Below are 15,824 nucleotides of genomic sequence, written 5' to 3'. Positions count from 1 at the left end.
ATTCATAAATAAAATTTTATATTAAATAAATAATATATTATCTTTTGCATTATAATTTTTACAATATGCACGTCTAATGGATGATGTTACTGTTAATAATAAAATTGCTAAGCAAGAAGATATAGATAGTATTATCACTAAAGTACAGTTACAGCATTAATCTTATAAAGATTACATAAGAATATTGTACGAAGAGGACATAAGTAAACATAAATATTAATTTTTCAATTATAGCTTTTTTGCTAACGTTTTTAAATCTTACCACGCCATTTGATAGTCGCAATAGTCATAAATAGAAGTAAGAAGGTAGCTTCTAGCCTAATTGCAAGCAAAAAAACCAACGGAGTCGTGCTGTCATGAGACGAAAAAAAAGATTGTGTTAACGAAGAGATATGCCTAAAGAATTAAAAGTGCCCTCCATAAGCTAATAATCTCCTATTACGTCGATCTGTTAAATTATTGTACAGTAGGACTCCCTATAACGTGGGAAATATAATAGAAATTAAATTTCACCGACGTCGCTTTTTGGGTCACATTTAACTAACCCAAAATTACAAATTCAGAATTTGTATGTTCTTTTTTCTTTTATTGCGTTATACGGGGACCTACTGTATACGCAAATTTCGCTAGATGGAACTCGCAGTTATTAAAGAAGTATTTAAAGTATTTAAGGAGGTAGGTTTAATTAACTTACGAGATTTGTTACAACTTTTGTAAGGCGCTGTACGACGCGCCTAAGCGGTGGCCGCGAGACCCAAGCCGCAGGGGGCCTTAAAACATGGATGACTGCAGGCTACACCCCCACCCCAAGGCTTGCACGGTCCCAACGGCTGATGGGAATATATAAAACGGGAAGAAGGGTAGCAGCAGCGGACACAAATTAAATTTTCCTGCCTAACATAAATTACTTTGTCATTAGCTATAAATGATAATTATGCATGCTAACGTTTTTATTTTTCTTGCAGTGTAAGGAGCCATATTCTACTCCAGGAAACTCTTATTACCCCTACTGTTTCAACTTACGGACTTATGTTAAAAAAAAAAAAAAAAAAAAAGAAAAAGCAGCAGCGGACATAAATTACCGATATTTACCAGCGAAAGGAATACCGTGTTATTTTAGCGATCGTTTTAAGCGCCCTTGTATATTTTTCTTCTTACATTTTCTTTTCAATTCTTTAACATTACATTCCACGCAGCGTGTAAGGTTGGTAGAACAAATATATAGGGAGGTTGTAAATTGAAACACCAACTGACAGCTTGATCTAGCCGTAGTCAAGTGCGTATACGGCATTCTGTTTTTGGGTCCGTATAATAAAAGAATGACAATTGACGACTGACGGTATTTCGTGTACTATCGAATAAATAAAAAATGCAAATCAGAATTTTTAATATTTGAAGTTTCTCTCTGTACCTGGTGTATCATAAACCTATGTGGCCAACGCAGATCAATTGGCTAGCCTAATTTTAAGAACGTGGAATCGATGCAGAATGAAGTAAACAACGTCGACGGCAATTATTGGAAGAAAGTAGTGGACAAAGTAGTAAAAATTGAAATAGAATATAGATGAAAATGAGGACCATTGTAAAAATTTGAAGGACCTGACTAAGGGTTCAGGACCTTATCTTATTATATTTCTGTCAATTCCCTTGTTAGAATACTCGAAACATGTTTACTCTGACTCCTGGCCGATTTTACGAGTTCGCTATATATATTTATTGCGATAGTTTGTGGATGTGGAACTTTTATTAGGCGTAAAAGGATATTTCACGACTCGATGCACAAACTAAGTATGTACAGTAGCGCACACATAAGCGTCCGCATTTTTGCACACTTAAGCGTCCGTCGCTATCCCCACCAATTCTTGGAATTGGGACATCGGAGTGGAGTTCGAGCGTGCCGTGTGAAACAAAGTAATTCGATATCGAATTCGGTATCCCATTCAGGCACATCTCCTCTCTTTCGTTTAGTTAAATTCGCAGAAGTCACCTCCCCACTTAACACGTTAAGCGCCATGTCAGTCACCGGTGACTGACGCGGCCTGAACGGAAGGCATAGTGTCAGTCGCCGGTGACTGACAGTACACTTTTCGTTGGTCGTCTTCTGTTTATAGTTCGCATGGCCCACTTGACCTGAACTGAACGGTAAGCAAAACAGGCTGGGCGTTTAACGTGTTAAGCGTCCGCATTCGGTCCCGACTGCTGACGCTTATGTGTGCACTACTGTATATGAAAGTGTTGAGAATTCAATATTATAGTTATACTTCTCTAATTAAATATTTCAATGTGACTGTTTAATAAACTGACAGAAATTTGTATTGTGTTGAAATATTATACATAAACGTAGAAAAATAAAAATATGTTAGAAAACAGTAAATCTGAATAATTATAGGTACGATACACGAAAAATAAAAGTTAAACAAAAAGAGAAAAAGAAAAAAGCTATTTCTATCCCAACGGGATTCAAAGTTGTGTCCTTAGAACAGAGATAAAAGGTTCTTTGTTTCATGGCTACCGCAAATACTTGCAGTACTTGGTTCTCTTTGTGGAAATTGATTCGATAACTTCAAAATTTCTCATCAAATCTAAATAAATTTGAATCTTTTATGAAAGGAGGAATATTTTAAAATTTGTTCGTATTCATCAGTCTATAAATGATAGATTCGGTCACATCTAAAAAGCAGTTGGAAGTCGATACAAAATTGTCAAGCATATTACATAAACTTATTAACAATACTTCGTTTTTACGGAAAAGTTTAACGAATAGAGTAAATATGAAAGAAAGTATGCACCTACTCCGGTTGAAAATTACAATAAAAGAGCTACAATGTCCGAAATATTTGGCATATTCATATATAACACACATTCCTTAAAAATAAGCGACTTGAAATGGGAAAATATAAATAAATTAATTGCAACATACAGCATGTCTGAATAGTGATAAAATTAAGAAAAACAGTTTAGATACGTACATGTTCATTAATTGAAAGATTTAAGGCTTTCAATGCCCGGAGAATAATTATCGTTATTGAAATTTTCGGATGAAAACCGTGCCCTTATGGGGAAAGTATTCCGACGTTTCGTAACCATTGCAGTGAGACACACTGATAATGGCGTGTCTAAAGGAGGTGTATTATTTATTTAATAGCTCGTGTTCCGGTTTAAGATTCGTAAGCAATGAACCGGAACATGAAAAATCATGAACCGGAACGTGAGCTATTCATTAACTTATTCCTACATTTGACCGTGCGAAAACCAAGTCCGTCGTTACTTCATATTTTTGTTATAACATTCTAATAAAGCTTTCATAGGTCTTGGTATTTATAACGCATTTTTTTATTCTTATTTGTGGAAATGCTCGCAGAGTTTGATGACAGAAGCATGGGACAATTTGTATAATTAGATTAGATTTGACCAATATTGGAAACTGTTAACATAATAGTATGCTTCACAGTAGCATCGTGCTTTTCTCTTCATCTGTTAAAATTCGAAAGAAACAATCGATGTGTGTATATAAATATTTCATCCCTTTTCTTAAAGAGAACAATGAAGAATAATGGAAACGTGTAACGTTATGTGTAACATGAAATGAATAATTGAGATTCGCTATTTAAATGAAATTAATCCGCAGATGAAAAGAAATAGATGGAAATGGGAATGATTTCAATATTTCAAAGTTTATTTCTAATACAAGTGTCTCGACGTGTGCATATTTTATATGAATATAATAAACGACAAGGAAAATAAACTAATGACTGCAACATTTAAATATCACATTTAAATCATTAAGTCAACAATTGGTAATTGGTTTTTTATTGTCGTCATTGTACTAATTGAGCACATTTCTTTCCAAAATTTTACAATATTTTTATCAATCAATAACATTAACAAAATTCTCGTAAACGTTTGGCACAAGTCTGTTTCAAGATTCAAGTGCAATGCAACTCTGACAAATGGTCAACGCATAATTAAATATGTGCACCCTAAGTTGACCTAAAACGTAACTAAAACAGGCAAACTCACATGTTGTTCAGGCTTTAACGCAACATCGAATTTTTTTTTCGTGCTCCATACTACTGACTCAAACACATGTGCATAATACTTAAAGCACATCTCAGACTTATTTGAAGAAAGAAAGAAATTACGTTAAATTTTATGGACAATATAAAGGATGAGGTAGGACTTGTGGTACAACCGAGTAGTGGATGATTCTGCGTGTAAAAGTAAACCGAAGATAAAGAACAACATTTTTTCATAAGAAGCTTACTTTTCGAGAAAATTGAATTCAAAGATTCCCTACAACCTGTTGCTTCTGTTTACACTTTTGTGTTGATAAATAGCGGTAATGTCGCATTTCGCAAAGAAATAATGAAAATCTTTTGCAACTCGTAGGAAGAATTATACAGGCTCTCGAACAAACGGCGAAAGATTTACTCGTGATTTGAAGAGGGACCAGAGGCTTTCGAAGAATTAAAGCGTGAAACCACCGTGGGGCATCAGTCCACAACTCTCTGATTCGAAGAGCAAGAATTTGTATGCGTCAACAAGCACATCATTTTCGACAGTTCACTCGGTAATGTACACGTAGACCAAGAAAATTGTTAATAAACGTATTATTAGTACTTATCGTGACATTGGTACCGCTTATTAGCACAAATACGAAGCCCAGTGACAGTGAAGTGGACACGTACTTAGTAGATATTCAAACTCGATTTTCTTGAAAACGAGGCACGAAACGAACAAATTTTATTCTTTATTTGCCGTTTATTTCGACATGTAGAATCACCCATGCCCGGTTGTACCACGCGTCCTGCCTCACCCTGTACGATAGAACGAGGCAGTATAAAGTTTTAAAGTGAAACGTCAACCAAGTTGGCACTCGTAGTGCAAAGGGTTAATTATTTTATTATAACGTTTAACGAAAAACTATTATCTCACTAACGGTTTATAAGCGTCTTTGTAATTGTAATAATTATGACACAAAATAGGTGGAGAAAGTTCAAACGCGTTTGTAAAAGTAAAAGTGGAAATTGTGAATTTGTAAAATTTTGCATAACTCGAAGAAACTCGTGATACAGTTAGAAAGCAACATGCAATTTTATGTATTCAATAGGACTTACAATATTTTCTGGAAGCTTGTGCCCGGGAAGGTATTTCACGTTTTCATGTAACTGATTAATAATATCAGTCAACTTCTGACTATTCACTATTTCCTCATAAACATACATTGTGACACGTGTTTCAAATTTGTTGTTATATTTAACAACATTGGCACCCACAATTTTTGCAATGGCTGATCCCCTAAAGTGTAAAAAATAAGCGAGTAGTATCTTGCACTAATACCTGAGAAAGATCAATTCTAAAATTCCGATTTATCAGCTGTATGTATATCTGATAGAATATTAAATTGTACGCGAACACTTATGCAAATATTGATAAGGAACAGAAGCTGTATACGTATAAAAATCAAATATAAATATGAAAACGATACAGTTACCGTGAAATCAAATCAATTTTCTTGATAAATGCAATAAACAATTTTCATTTATTTTCGAAATATAAAAGACAAATTATCGTTAACACATACCAGTTGCCACTTCCTACAACGCACACTCTTTTCTTCGCTGGAGCAGCCATTTTGCGGTTTCAAGGTACTACAAAAACTTTCAATTTACAAATTCGCAAACGTTTCAAATAATACTCTACGTAGATCGAAAGTACAACAAATTTGCTTATTTTCGAACGACGATGTACGACTGACTGACTGACCGACTAACTTACAAACTAACTTCAGCCTTCATTGACCTTAGTAACGATCGCAAATTATTTTCTAACGGTTGACGTTTTCTGTTCTGGACCAAGGCCAACTTAAACGTAATTGACAACCTTGACCAGAATGGGCGCTAAAATTACCGATAGGGTAGTAATAATACTTAATATACACCGAAGGTTTTGATATCGCAAGACAATGTTGAACTTGATATTCAAAGATGAAATTCAATCCCTAATTCGCTAGAGTAATGCACGAACATTTGTGTAATTAACGTGTATTGGCCTTCGAGAAATTTGCATGAATTTTTTCTCCGAAGTTACGAACAAAAGTAATGAAAAGACAGATTAAGTTACTAATGCCGTTTTAATATAAAAATATGTTGTATAAAAGAATTAAACATAACTTTTTACCGTTGCATTGCGTAAAATCGTTGTGGCTATTTTGCCGTATAGTAGATATCACTGTGATGTACCTTACAAAACCTTCATTATACAATAACAGTCTCTAATGTAGAAATAACATACAATCTTCTTTCATGCCCTCCAAATAATCTTCACAGATGGCATCTTGGTAAAGGTAGTTGCAGTACTGGCACACTAACGTCATCGTTCCTAAATATGAATTAAATATAATTAAAACTAAGGAATCTCTTGCATACATTTTATTATGACGAACGTTATTCCTGTACACCACACCTTTTTACACCCTTAAACATGCTTGACATAAAGTAAAAGTAAACGATAGCACAACTACAATTAGTCCAATTAATAATGTATAAAGGTGTGTATAATAAACAAGTATTGTATATATACACTGTTAGTTAGTTACGAATATTGGATTGAAAGGCTTTGGAAAAAGGACAAGTATAATTCTAAACAAAAATCTTCAAATTACCAAATAATATATTTTTAATTTGTATGTTACACTGTTTAAATTAATTTTAATTCTATAATACAAAAATTCACAATAATACATGGAAATCTCAATCCACAGAAAATCGAAATATCGCTAATATATTTATTCACAAAATCTGCTTAGTTTCTATCACATAACAATTCTGATAAAAATTTCATTGTAATATAGGATAACGATAACATGGTTTTACGTGCTACGTACCGTATCATTGTATAAACAAGCTAACATTTGTACGATCTTGGATATTTTATGGTGTTAGGAAAACTGCAACTACATAATTTAATGGCGTTGTTAAGGGTGTACTGAAATTATTAGGGTAGTTAGTTTTAATTACAATTGAAAATGTAAAGTGTATAATAATCTGAAAGAATTAACTGAAAAACAGACACATAAATTATGTCTACTAATATTTTAGGCAACTATTGATCCATAAATTGAAAGTTTCATAAGAAACTCCATGGCCCTTTAAACTACATCATTTCCTTTACCCTGTCAATTTTTCTACGATTTAAAAAAAAGCATTGCTTTTAGCGAATTATTTTTAAAGGGGGTATAGGAGTCACAAAACTGAAAGTGTTTTTTCAGGAAACCTTTTTAGTTCGTCGGCTAAAAAAAAAAAAAATAGAAAGCTACCTAAACCTTTCAGAAAATATTTTCGGTCTATTCTTGTAAATGTCAAAAACAAATTCCATTCACGTGTATAACAAGTTATTTATGATGATCCATACTGGAAATTTAAGGCTTCCACGGCCTGATACGATACAGTAGCTACTGTTGCAGTTTTTGATATCAAAAGTAGCCACTGTATCTACATCAGGTCAGTTTCGTTTCATTCTTTACAACGAGCAGACGTTTGTCTACATTAACGACGAATTGTCAACTGAAAGTAATTTGAACTGTATACTAGCGATGCTGATAATCTCGATATGCTATAAAAGTATAAACTGGTATGTTATTAAAGACAAAAAGTTAAAGAAGAATGTTTCGTCAACAAAAGGCAGATAAAAATATAATTAGATTAAGAAACTGTTGTAAAAAAGCATCTTACATTTTTACATTAAAAAAAAAAAAAACAACTGCAGAATCTGGATTTATAGTTCACAAAATCGGTAGTTAGATTTGTATGTGTGAGTTCTGCAAGCATACGAAGAAAATTTCAAAGCTGTCTCGATATGCCTTAGAATTTGAAAGAAACTTCACTGTTGTTGCTTGAAAATAAATTGTGGGATCTATTGCAACAACAGAAACGAAGTAGGAAATTTTGTAAAAATAAAAATCTTTAAAGATCAAGTTTGATGTAAAAACATTTTCATATATCTTCGATCTAATGTAAACATTAAGGATGACAATTGTAAATTTACTTTGGTAGATTATTATCCAAACACGAAATAAAAGAATTCGTTTTTCATACGGTATAATCAATAATTTTTTGCGGTGACCAACAATTATCATCTTTATGTTACAAGAATCATCGTCACCCGTTGTAAACTTTTTTGCAAAATGTTTTATGTATGGGACAATGTTATATAAATTTCAAATATGGTTCCTTTCAGATCCATTCGGAATATGATTCTAAGAACTCCATTTTACAAATATTATAAATATTGTATATTTTAAGATAAATACAAAAAAAATAATGGAAATATTGAGAGTTACAGATAGAACAGCATCTACAGGGTGTCCTGTAACTCCTCGAACACCCGGAAATGGGGGGTTGCTGGGGTGACTCTGAACAACTTTTTCCTTTACCAAAATGTTGTTTGAAGCTTCATTTCTGAATTATTATCGAAAAACACTGGCCAATCACAGAGCTCGCGCTCAGGGACGAAGAACAGAGGCTCACCCGCGCGCGATCGAACAAATGCGTACGCGTTAAAAACGACCTTCGCTATTTTCTTCACGATTCCGACTAATTGCAGTTTTTTCAAAAATTTATACAAATGTCGGAATGACGGCAAAAACCCATTTCTCTGAGCCTTATAAAAATAGCGGTGCAAAGTAAAATTTTTTTGACAGCGACCGATAACCGAGAAGTCACGCGTACGCGTTGTTCATGATAGCGCGCGGGTGAGAATCTCTGTTCGTCCGTCCCTGAGCGCGGGCTCTACGCGCGCTCTGATTGGCCAGTGTTTTTCGTTAATAATTCAAAAATGAAGCTTCAAACAACATTTTGGTAAAGGAAAAAGTTGTTCAGAGTCACCTCAGGAACCCCCCATTTCCGGGTGTTCGAGGAGTAACGGGACACCCTGTATATAACGCTTCTCGTACAAGAACTCTCATTTTATTTTTCGTAAATTATTCTTTGTAGTTGCATTTCAATGATGCTTATTTGGAACAATTACAGTGTATAATTTTTTCAATAAAGGGTAACGTCTGTTCGATTATAGCAGAGAAGAAACACACACTGCCTCTTCACTTCAATAAAAGATCCTAAATATTTTCTACAATGTAAAGCCGATACTAGATTAAACACGCAGCACTGCACTACACGTTATATCCAACACAAAGCTGTGCACGTTTGCACTCTCGTGTATAGTTATTGTTAGTTATATACAGGGTGTCCGAATTTTTTCGGATCAAACTTTGTCAGTGTGTTCTATGGATTTAAGTAAGAGAAAAATGTCATATAAACATAGGTCGTTTGATGCTTCGTTAAAGAGTTATACCGATAATACGAGATACGAAGGGAATGGTAACTGGATGTGAGGTTATGTTACAAAATAGGAATAGATAAGAATCCAGTGTGTTTGACCAACTGTGTTGCCATTCCTTTCGTATTTTTGTTATCACTTTTTAACAAAGTTCTTTATGTGGTCAGGACATGTCAAAATCGGAAATAATTAACAGCCTTATAATTTCTACTCAGAATTACCGCCAACTGTTTGTTCACCCGCATGAAAGCAATTTGTAAAGATGAACAAGTATTAGGTTGATCGAAAAGTTCTGTCGCCAGTTTTCACGTGCACTTTTGCAATTCTATTCAAAGATTTCCATAAACGACAGGAAGTTGAAGTGCTTACGCATTCTATTTTGCCAAATATGGACTACTGAAAGGGGATGCAAAATTTCTGGAATAGTTATTTAGTTTCAGCGCGATATTTAATAAACATCTCTTGTAAAAACGAAAATTTTTATACTGGGTTTTTGAAACAAATACTGCATTTGCACGTATAATAAAAAAGTAGTTCAAACAATTTCGATTAGATAATCTCAGCCTTGGCAATGAAACGTACCGGTAAACCAAATGTTGTTCATAATGATGTTATCGCAATCAAGAATATACAAAAGCAAATTCAGTTTTAGCAAGTAAAAAAGGAGTTTACCGTCTAATAAAATTTTTCGACAATTTGTTAATGCGAAGAAACTCGAACGTTGAAAATCAACTTGTGAACTCATTAGAATATTTTAATTGCACGAATTGGAAATTTTACATAAAGGGATAAATAAATTACTGAATACTTTGAAGACAGATATTGTACCACAGATTAATTGATAAAAGTTTGAAAAGGGAAGTCCTTGGTTTACTTTCTGTGAAAATAAAACGACAGAACATCCTGATGAACCTAATCATTTTTTGCGCCATTCGTATGTTTTTCATTGCATATAATTCTCGCTTAACACTTTCGCTACCAGCGTTCTGTCGAAGCACCATCCGCTATCCTTCGTATTATTTCTGTTTACACTCTTAATACCTATACTTTTTATCAGTTTTACATAATATAGTGCATGCTTGCACTTATGCACACGCAATATGTATTAAATAGATACACTGCACACTTTGTACGATATGTTATATATGTAGATAACAGCGATCTATCACAAGAATTGGCGCTTCACACATGTGACCCTGGTAGCGAACGTATTAATTACTGTGTACAGCTATTACTGTTAACGGTATGTCATTATTTTCCTTACTTTCGTAATTATTCCTTTTTATATAAACTTGTGTAATTTCAATATTACATAGGTACACGGATTAGTATAAGCAGCTTTTATTATAATCGTTCTAAAGCAGTGATAAGCAACCTTCGTTTACAGGGGGCTAAAATTCGAAACCCAATAATCCGTACGTACGGGCCGCTGCAACTGAATGTTTGAAGAACCTAATTTATTGATTCAAAAATTGTTAATTTATAATGTGGAATTTTTTATTCTCAACATAGGTAACACTTTAATTTATTTTCTTTTCTGAAAGTTACGAGCTACTATTGCCGGGATTATTGTTTTGATCATACTATATACACTGCAACCATACGGTCTTTTCGACAATTATTTCATAGATTCATAAGTGTATAGTTGTAAACACAAAATTTTTCACTTGAGCCGATGATTAAAGTGGATTATACAAACAACATCGGCGGGCCGTGGATTGCTCATCACTGTTCTAGGACAATAATTTGCTACACGTATGTATATTGGAAGCACGTTTGCGTATAGAACTTTCGGGATAAGATCACAATATGTAACATTAGTAATATCGCCTTTATTTTTTATAAGTCGACGAGGTAAGCAAGGGTAAAAAGACTTACCCTGGTCTATTTACGTCCCTGAACGACGATAAATTGTCTATGTATCCTACAGAGAGACAAACAAGACCCCGCGCCTGACCCTGGCTTTGTTTAACGTCGTAATGGTTGAAAATAAATCACCGTTGAAGTGGAAATCCACTGGTTGAATTAAACAACCGTATCACGTCTCAGCATTCAGGTGGAAACGCAATAAAGTGATCTTTACATCGTCACCGGCCAGTCAAGTGTAGCCTTGGACTGCGAACTATCGGTAACATGAGGCAGACTGAGGAAAGAGACAGAAAATTGGAAAGGAAAAGATTTGGAATGCGTTCTGGCTCTCGTGGTCGCTTACTAGGCTTCATTAGTAAGGCTGATGCAAACGACTCCTGCCCCAACCATTTGGAATGTTAGAAATTGTAACCTGTACATATGTGAACGAAGAAAGGAGTGAGCACTTGCGGGAAAGAGGTGAGTGAGTGAGACATCTAGTGGCCGCCGATGGAACCATTAAGGCTGTAAAGAAGCGGAGAATGGCAAATGTCGCCGCACCTAGGCACCCGCAAATGTTACAATTGAAAGCGGTCGACACGCTGATACCCTCCGTGTGATGTCACCACGTAGAGCAAAAGGAAAACTTAGTATACAGAGTGTTCCATAATATATGAGCATAATTTCAATGGTGGATTCAGCACAAAAGAGTACCTTAACTGCAACACTGGTTATCTTCTGGTGTGTTGTAAATCAAAGACTTCAGGCACTTCTACAAATAGAAATCCGGAGGATATCAAACGTTCTTTGTAAACAGTGGAATGAAGAGCTCAGTTTGTCAAAAGAATTATTGGAAGATAGAAACAGCTGTAACTCGGAAACCTTGTTTCTTATTTTTGTGTGTTGAATTCACCACTGACGTTATGCCTACATAATACAGAACACCCTGTACCGAGAGCCTCGAGCACAGTAGCAACGAGTCAGTTTTCCTTGGAGTATTAATCAGAGTACACCGTCAGTTTGTTACGCGTTTACGCACTAGTTTGTAATGTCCAACTTGTACGTAAACGCATGAAGAATAAACTTGTTAAAGTTAAATGTCCTTCTTTGGTAAATATTTTCTCGACGGTCTTCTTCGTTCCGTAGGAAGATACTGTAATTCAAAGCATCGGACTATACTCACAGCCACGGTCCAGACATAGAGTAGTACAGGTCTTTTCCCTTGTATTTAACCCCTTGAGCGATATACAGCCACTCAAGATCTTGGATACTTGTTGTGGTGGGACCGTTCACACTCATTTCCTTCAGCTCTGAATTAGCAGGTACTAATTTGGCGTATTTTTTAGATGCCAAAGAAGAACAGATGCGGTGGTGTAAATAAACGTCTCTCGAGCAATTTCAACACACTAAAATCCCCGAACCCCCTAGAGTTAACCAAGTTTCGTGATTTTCACACAAAATCTACATTTATTCAAGAGCCTCCTTCGCACATTGATCAATCCCCTGAGCAGAGGTAATCGATTTAACCGAAGAAGGTACAACATTAGCCAGCAACCCACTCAACTTTGACTGTATAAAATTTTCGATACGACGATTGCGCGCAAGGTTCCGAATCACGAGTAGTTCCATGAGCGTTTAGTGTCTTATTGACCTACTCGGGCCTCTAACTCTGCCGTACTTAAGCTTGCGCTTATGTCGATCGGTGTCATCGGCGAAACTACCACTGCAAAGGGACACGTATGCATTTGGATCGTGCATACATCGTGCATGGAAAAACTCTTCCGTCACCAATTAAGGATCACTTGGGATATCGTCAGGAAGAAGTCCATTAGATGGGACAACACTTCTCTCTAAGAGGAAGGTGTTATGTCTAGGCTCTCCCCCGAACGCATTGCTTTGAATATCTGACAAACTTTACACGTACTTTTCTTATAACTCATTCAATATCTACGGCTACAATTACGGGTACGCTTATTGTAGACATAGATCTATCACCCTGCTAAATTTCACTGAAATCGGTGAAGGTTACATCTGAAGCTTCCCTTGTGAGTGGTTCTATCGATAGCCACCAGATGTCTCGCTGTCTCTCCATTCTCTCGCAAGTACTTGCTTCAGTACGCGTAAAAATATATACGAGTTCCAAATACAATCTCCTAACTCCTGTGATCCTGTGAGCAGAGGTTGTCTACATCAAGCCTACTGATGAAGTTTTAATTTTCAATATTCCATCTGCTTCGTTAGCCCTGCCTCCTTTCGCTGGTAGTTCGTGGCAAAAAACTGTTTAGACTGCGACGGGGCGAAAGGTAAAATTTCTTTGTTTGCCGTGTTTCCATTCGAGAGCTGGCACGTGTATAATAAACACACGATTGAACAAAAAGGCTCCATTCATGTTCACAGGTGTTTCTTTGTTTCGAGTTTCTCCGAGTTGTACGTGTTATGCAAGTTTGTGCATATTGTCCAAAATCAACCGCGTACGGCTGTTCTGCATGATGCAGTGCAGCGCTTAGAGTGTTTGGTCTGGAATCGGCCGAACATTCGCTCATAGTACATAAATAACAACGTGTAGAAATAATAAGAAAAGAACGTAAAATAGCTGAAAGTAAAGGATAAAGCTCGGGAGATAGGGGATAGTTATGGTGTTAGCATTTTTACAGTAGCAACATACGTTAAATACATTTATTTCTACAGGTAAAATTTTAAAAGCTTTAAGGTATGTCTTCTTTGTATGAAATTAAAATTTTACAAAAATTGTCTTGTTATACATCGGAACAACTCTGGAAACTCATGTAAAATGATGTTATTATAGTAACGTTCATTTTTCAAACTTTTGACACCTTCGTTCAGTGCGTAAAAATATTTTTGTTTTTAGGTGAGTATTATGGATAAACAATATTTTTCTATGGTTTACAATTTTTGTACGTCTTTGAAAACAACAATCTGTTACTGCATTCTCAACTTCTATACCCTCTTTACAGAAAGCGTAAGACTTCAATACACTGGTTAAAACAGAGGAATTAGATGAAATTTAGGCATTTTATGCATTTTATGAAAATTGATAAAGAAATAAATTTCATGCAAGTCAATTGAGAGATTTCGCAACACCCCTATAGAGATTAACAACAATAATAGACATTCATACAACATAAGGCACCTAGATGATACTGCCGAAATACATTTGTATACATCTACAATAATTTTGAGATGACTGGAAAGAAAATGATAAAATCGATAAAACACAGTTTGCTACATTTAGTACGTTGTTACCTTAGGTTATCGTTCTATTATGAGAATATAGAATAAAATATTCATGTTCTTTCTACTATACATTAACAAATACAACATATTTCTTTAACTAATTTATCGAAATTTCGATACATATAATTATGTATATTCTATGTTGTGCTCTGTGATAGAAGCAAAAGTTGCTATATTTTATAGGAATCCAACATTTCATTATATTCCTGTACATAGTGTTGAAAAACATATATAATTTCTTTCCTTTTAACGCATATAATAATTATATTTACATGTATGTACATGTATTATATACATTATACATATCACTATGTTGATATTTAGGTATTTTTTACAGTCCTATCAAATCCTCTTACACAACCTACTTATTCAAGTACATAGGACCATGGCTAAACGTAACGGTTGTTATTATATTATAACAAGAAACGTATTACAAAATATTAATTTTTTAAACAAATTTTGGCTTAAATTTCATATCTTGTACGAAGCAGAGGTATTGAATTGCTTTTAATAAATAGTACGTATGTACATATTGCTCCTCGTTAAATTCCTAAATTTGAATATAGTAGTACTAACATACATCGATTCCAAAAATAAATTTTACAATATATTCAATTTTACATCTATCACTCTACATTAGATCTAAATAACGGCCAAGTTTAAACTAATCCGTCGTTAATTATAGTGGAGACAATGAAGCTTACATGTGTTCCGGATGATTGCGTATGCATGGAATTAGTTCCGTAGCCTTTATCTCACCAACACAAATCCGATGTATAGCCGTGAAAAGAGGAAATCTGCTTTCCATGTTTCTTGCTTTCAACATGTAATTTACTTCTTCAGCAGTAAAGGGACCCTGTAGTTTTTGTCCATTCAACATTTCTTTTTCTAATTCTTCGATAGTCTGCAAAATATGTAATATATGTGTTTATGTGTTACACGATATTTCATATAATACGCGAATATGCACATTTTCGGTACTGTATTATAATGTCTATATTAGTTCAGTGAGTGGAATCACCAGCTGTAATCAAAACTTTCTCGTGCTAAAGCAAGTGAAAGAGGTAGCGGCCTCAGCTATTAGCTAACCCCAATTATTCGAAGCTAGTCAATTGTTGATGTCAGTGATCAATTTGCATCATTTCTTAAAACGTGATTATATCTAGTTCGAATTTCGCAGGGGGGTGACTAAGGTCACCCAGGGGCTTGGCGATGCCCCGGCACCATAGCTGGTCAACCAACACCAAGAAAAGTGAGGTCCCTTGATTGGAAGTGGTTGGGAAAATTCGCCACGAACATCTGACCGATGATGTAGAACGATACCTTGGGCCAGCCAGTCCGTTCTTGCATTGCCAGGAGTTGCGGTGTTTTATTCCACCCTCCTC

General features: G+C 35.0%; 1 protein-coding gene across 2 annotated transcripts in view; it reads right to left on the bottom strand.

Moving 5' to 3' along the window:
* Positions 1-15,824, bottom strand: part of LOC108574909 (glycerol-3-phosphate dehydrogenase [NAD(+)], cytoplasmic) — a 71,795-nt gene that overhangs the window by 39,941 nt on the left and 16,030 nt on the right. Inside the window, exons 7-8 of one of the 2 annotated variants that reach the window (XM_017937966.1) lie at positions 15,144-15,343; positions 5,118-5,298 (exon numbers count right to left, since the gene is read on the bottom strand). In XM_017937966.1, the coding sequence (XP_017793455.1) occupies positions 5,118-5,298; positions 15,144-15,343 (381 nt within the window). Of the gene's footprint in view, positions 1-5,117; positions 5,299-6,197; positions 6,382-15,143; positions 15,344-15,824 lie in introns of those variants that run through there. The other variant, XM_017938741.1, reaches the window with a different exon arrangement.

This window comes from Habropoda laboriosa, unplaced genomic scaffold, assembly GCF_001263275.1.
Source record: "Habropoda laboriosa isolate 0110345459 unplaced genomic scaffold, ASM126327v1 scaffold25, whole genome shotgun sequence".
NCBI lineage: Eukaryota > Metazoa > Arthropoda > Insecta > Hymenoptera > Apidae > Habropoda > Habropoda laboriosa.
The sequence above is the reverse complement of the archived record's forward strand: the minus strand, read 5'-3'. Positions and strand labels throughout refer to the sequence as shown.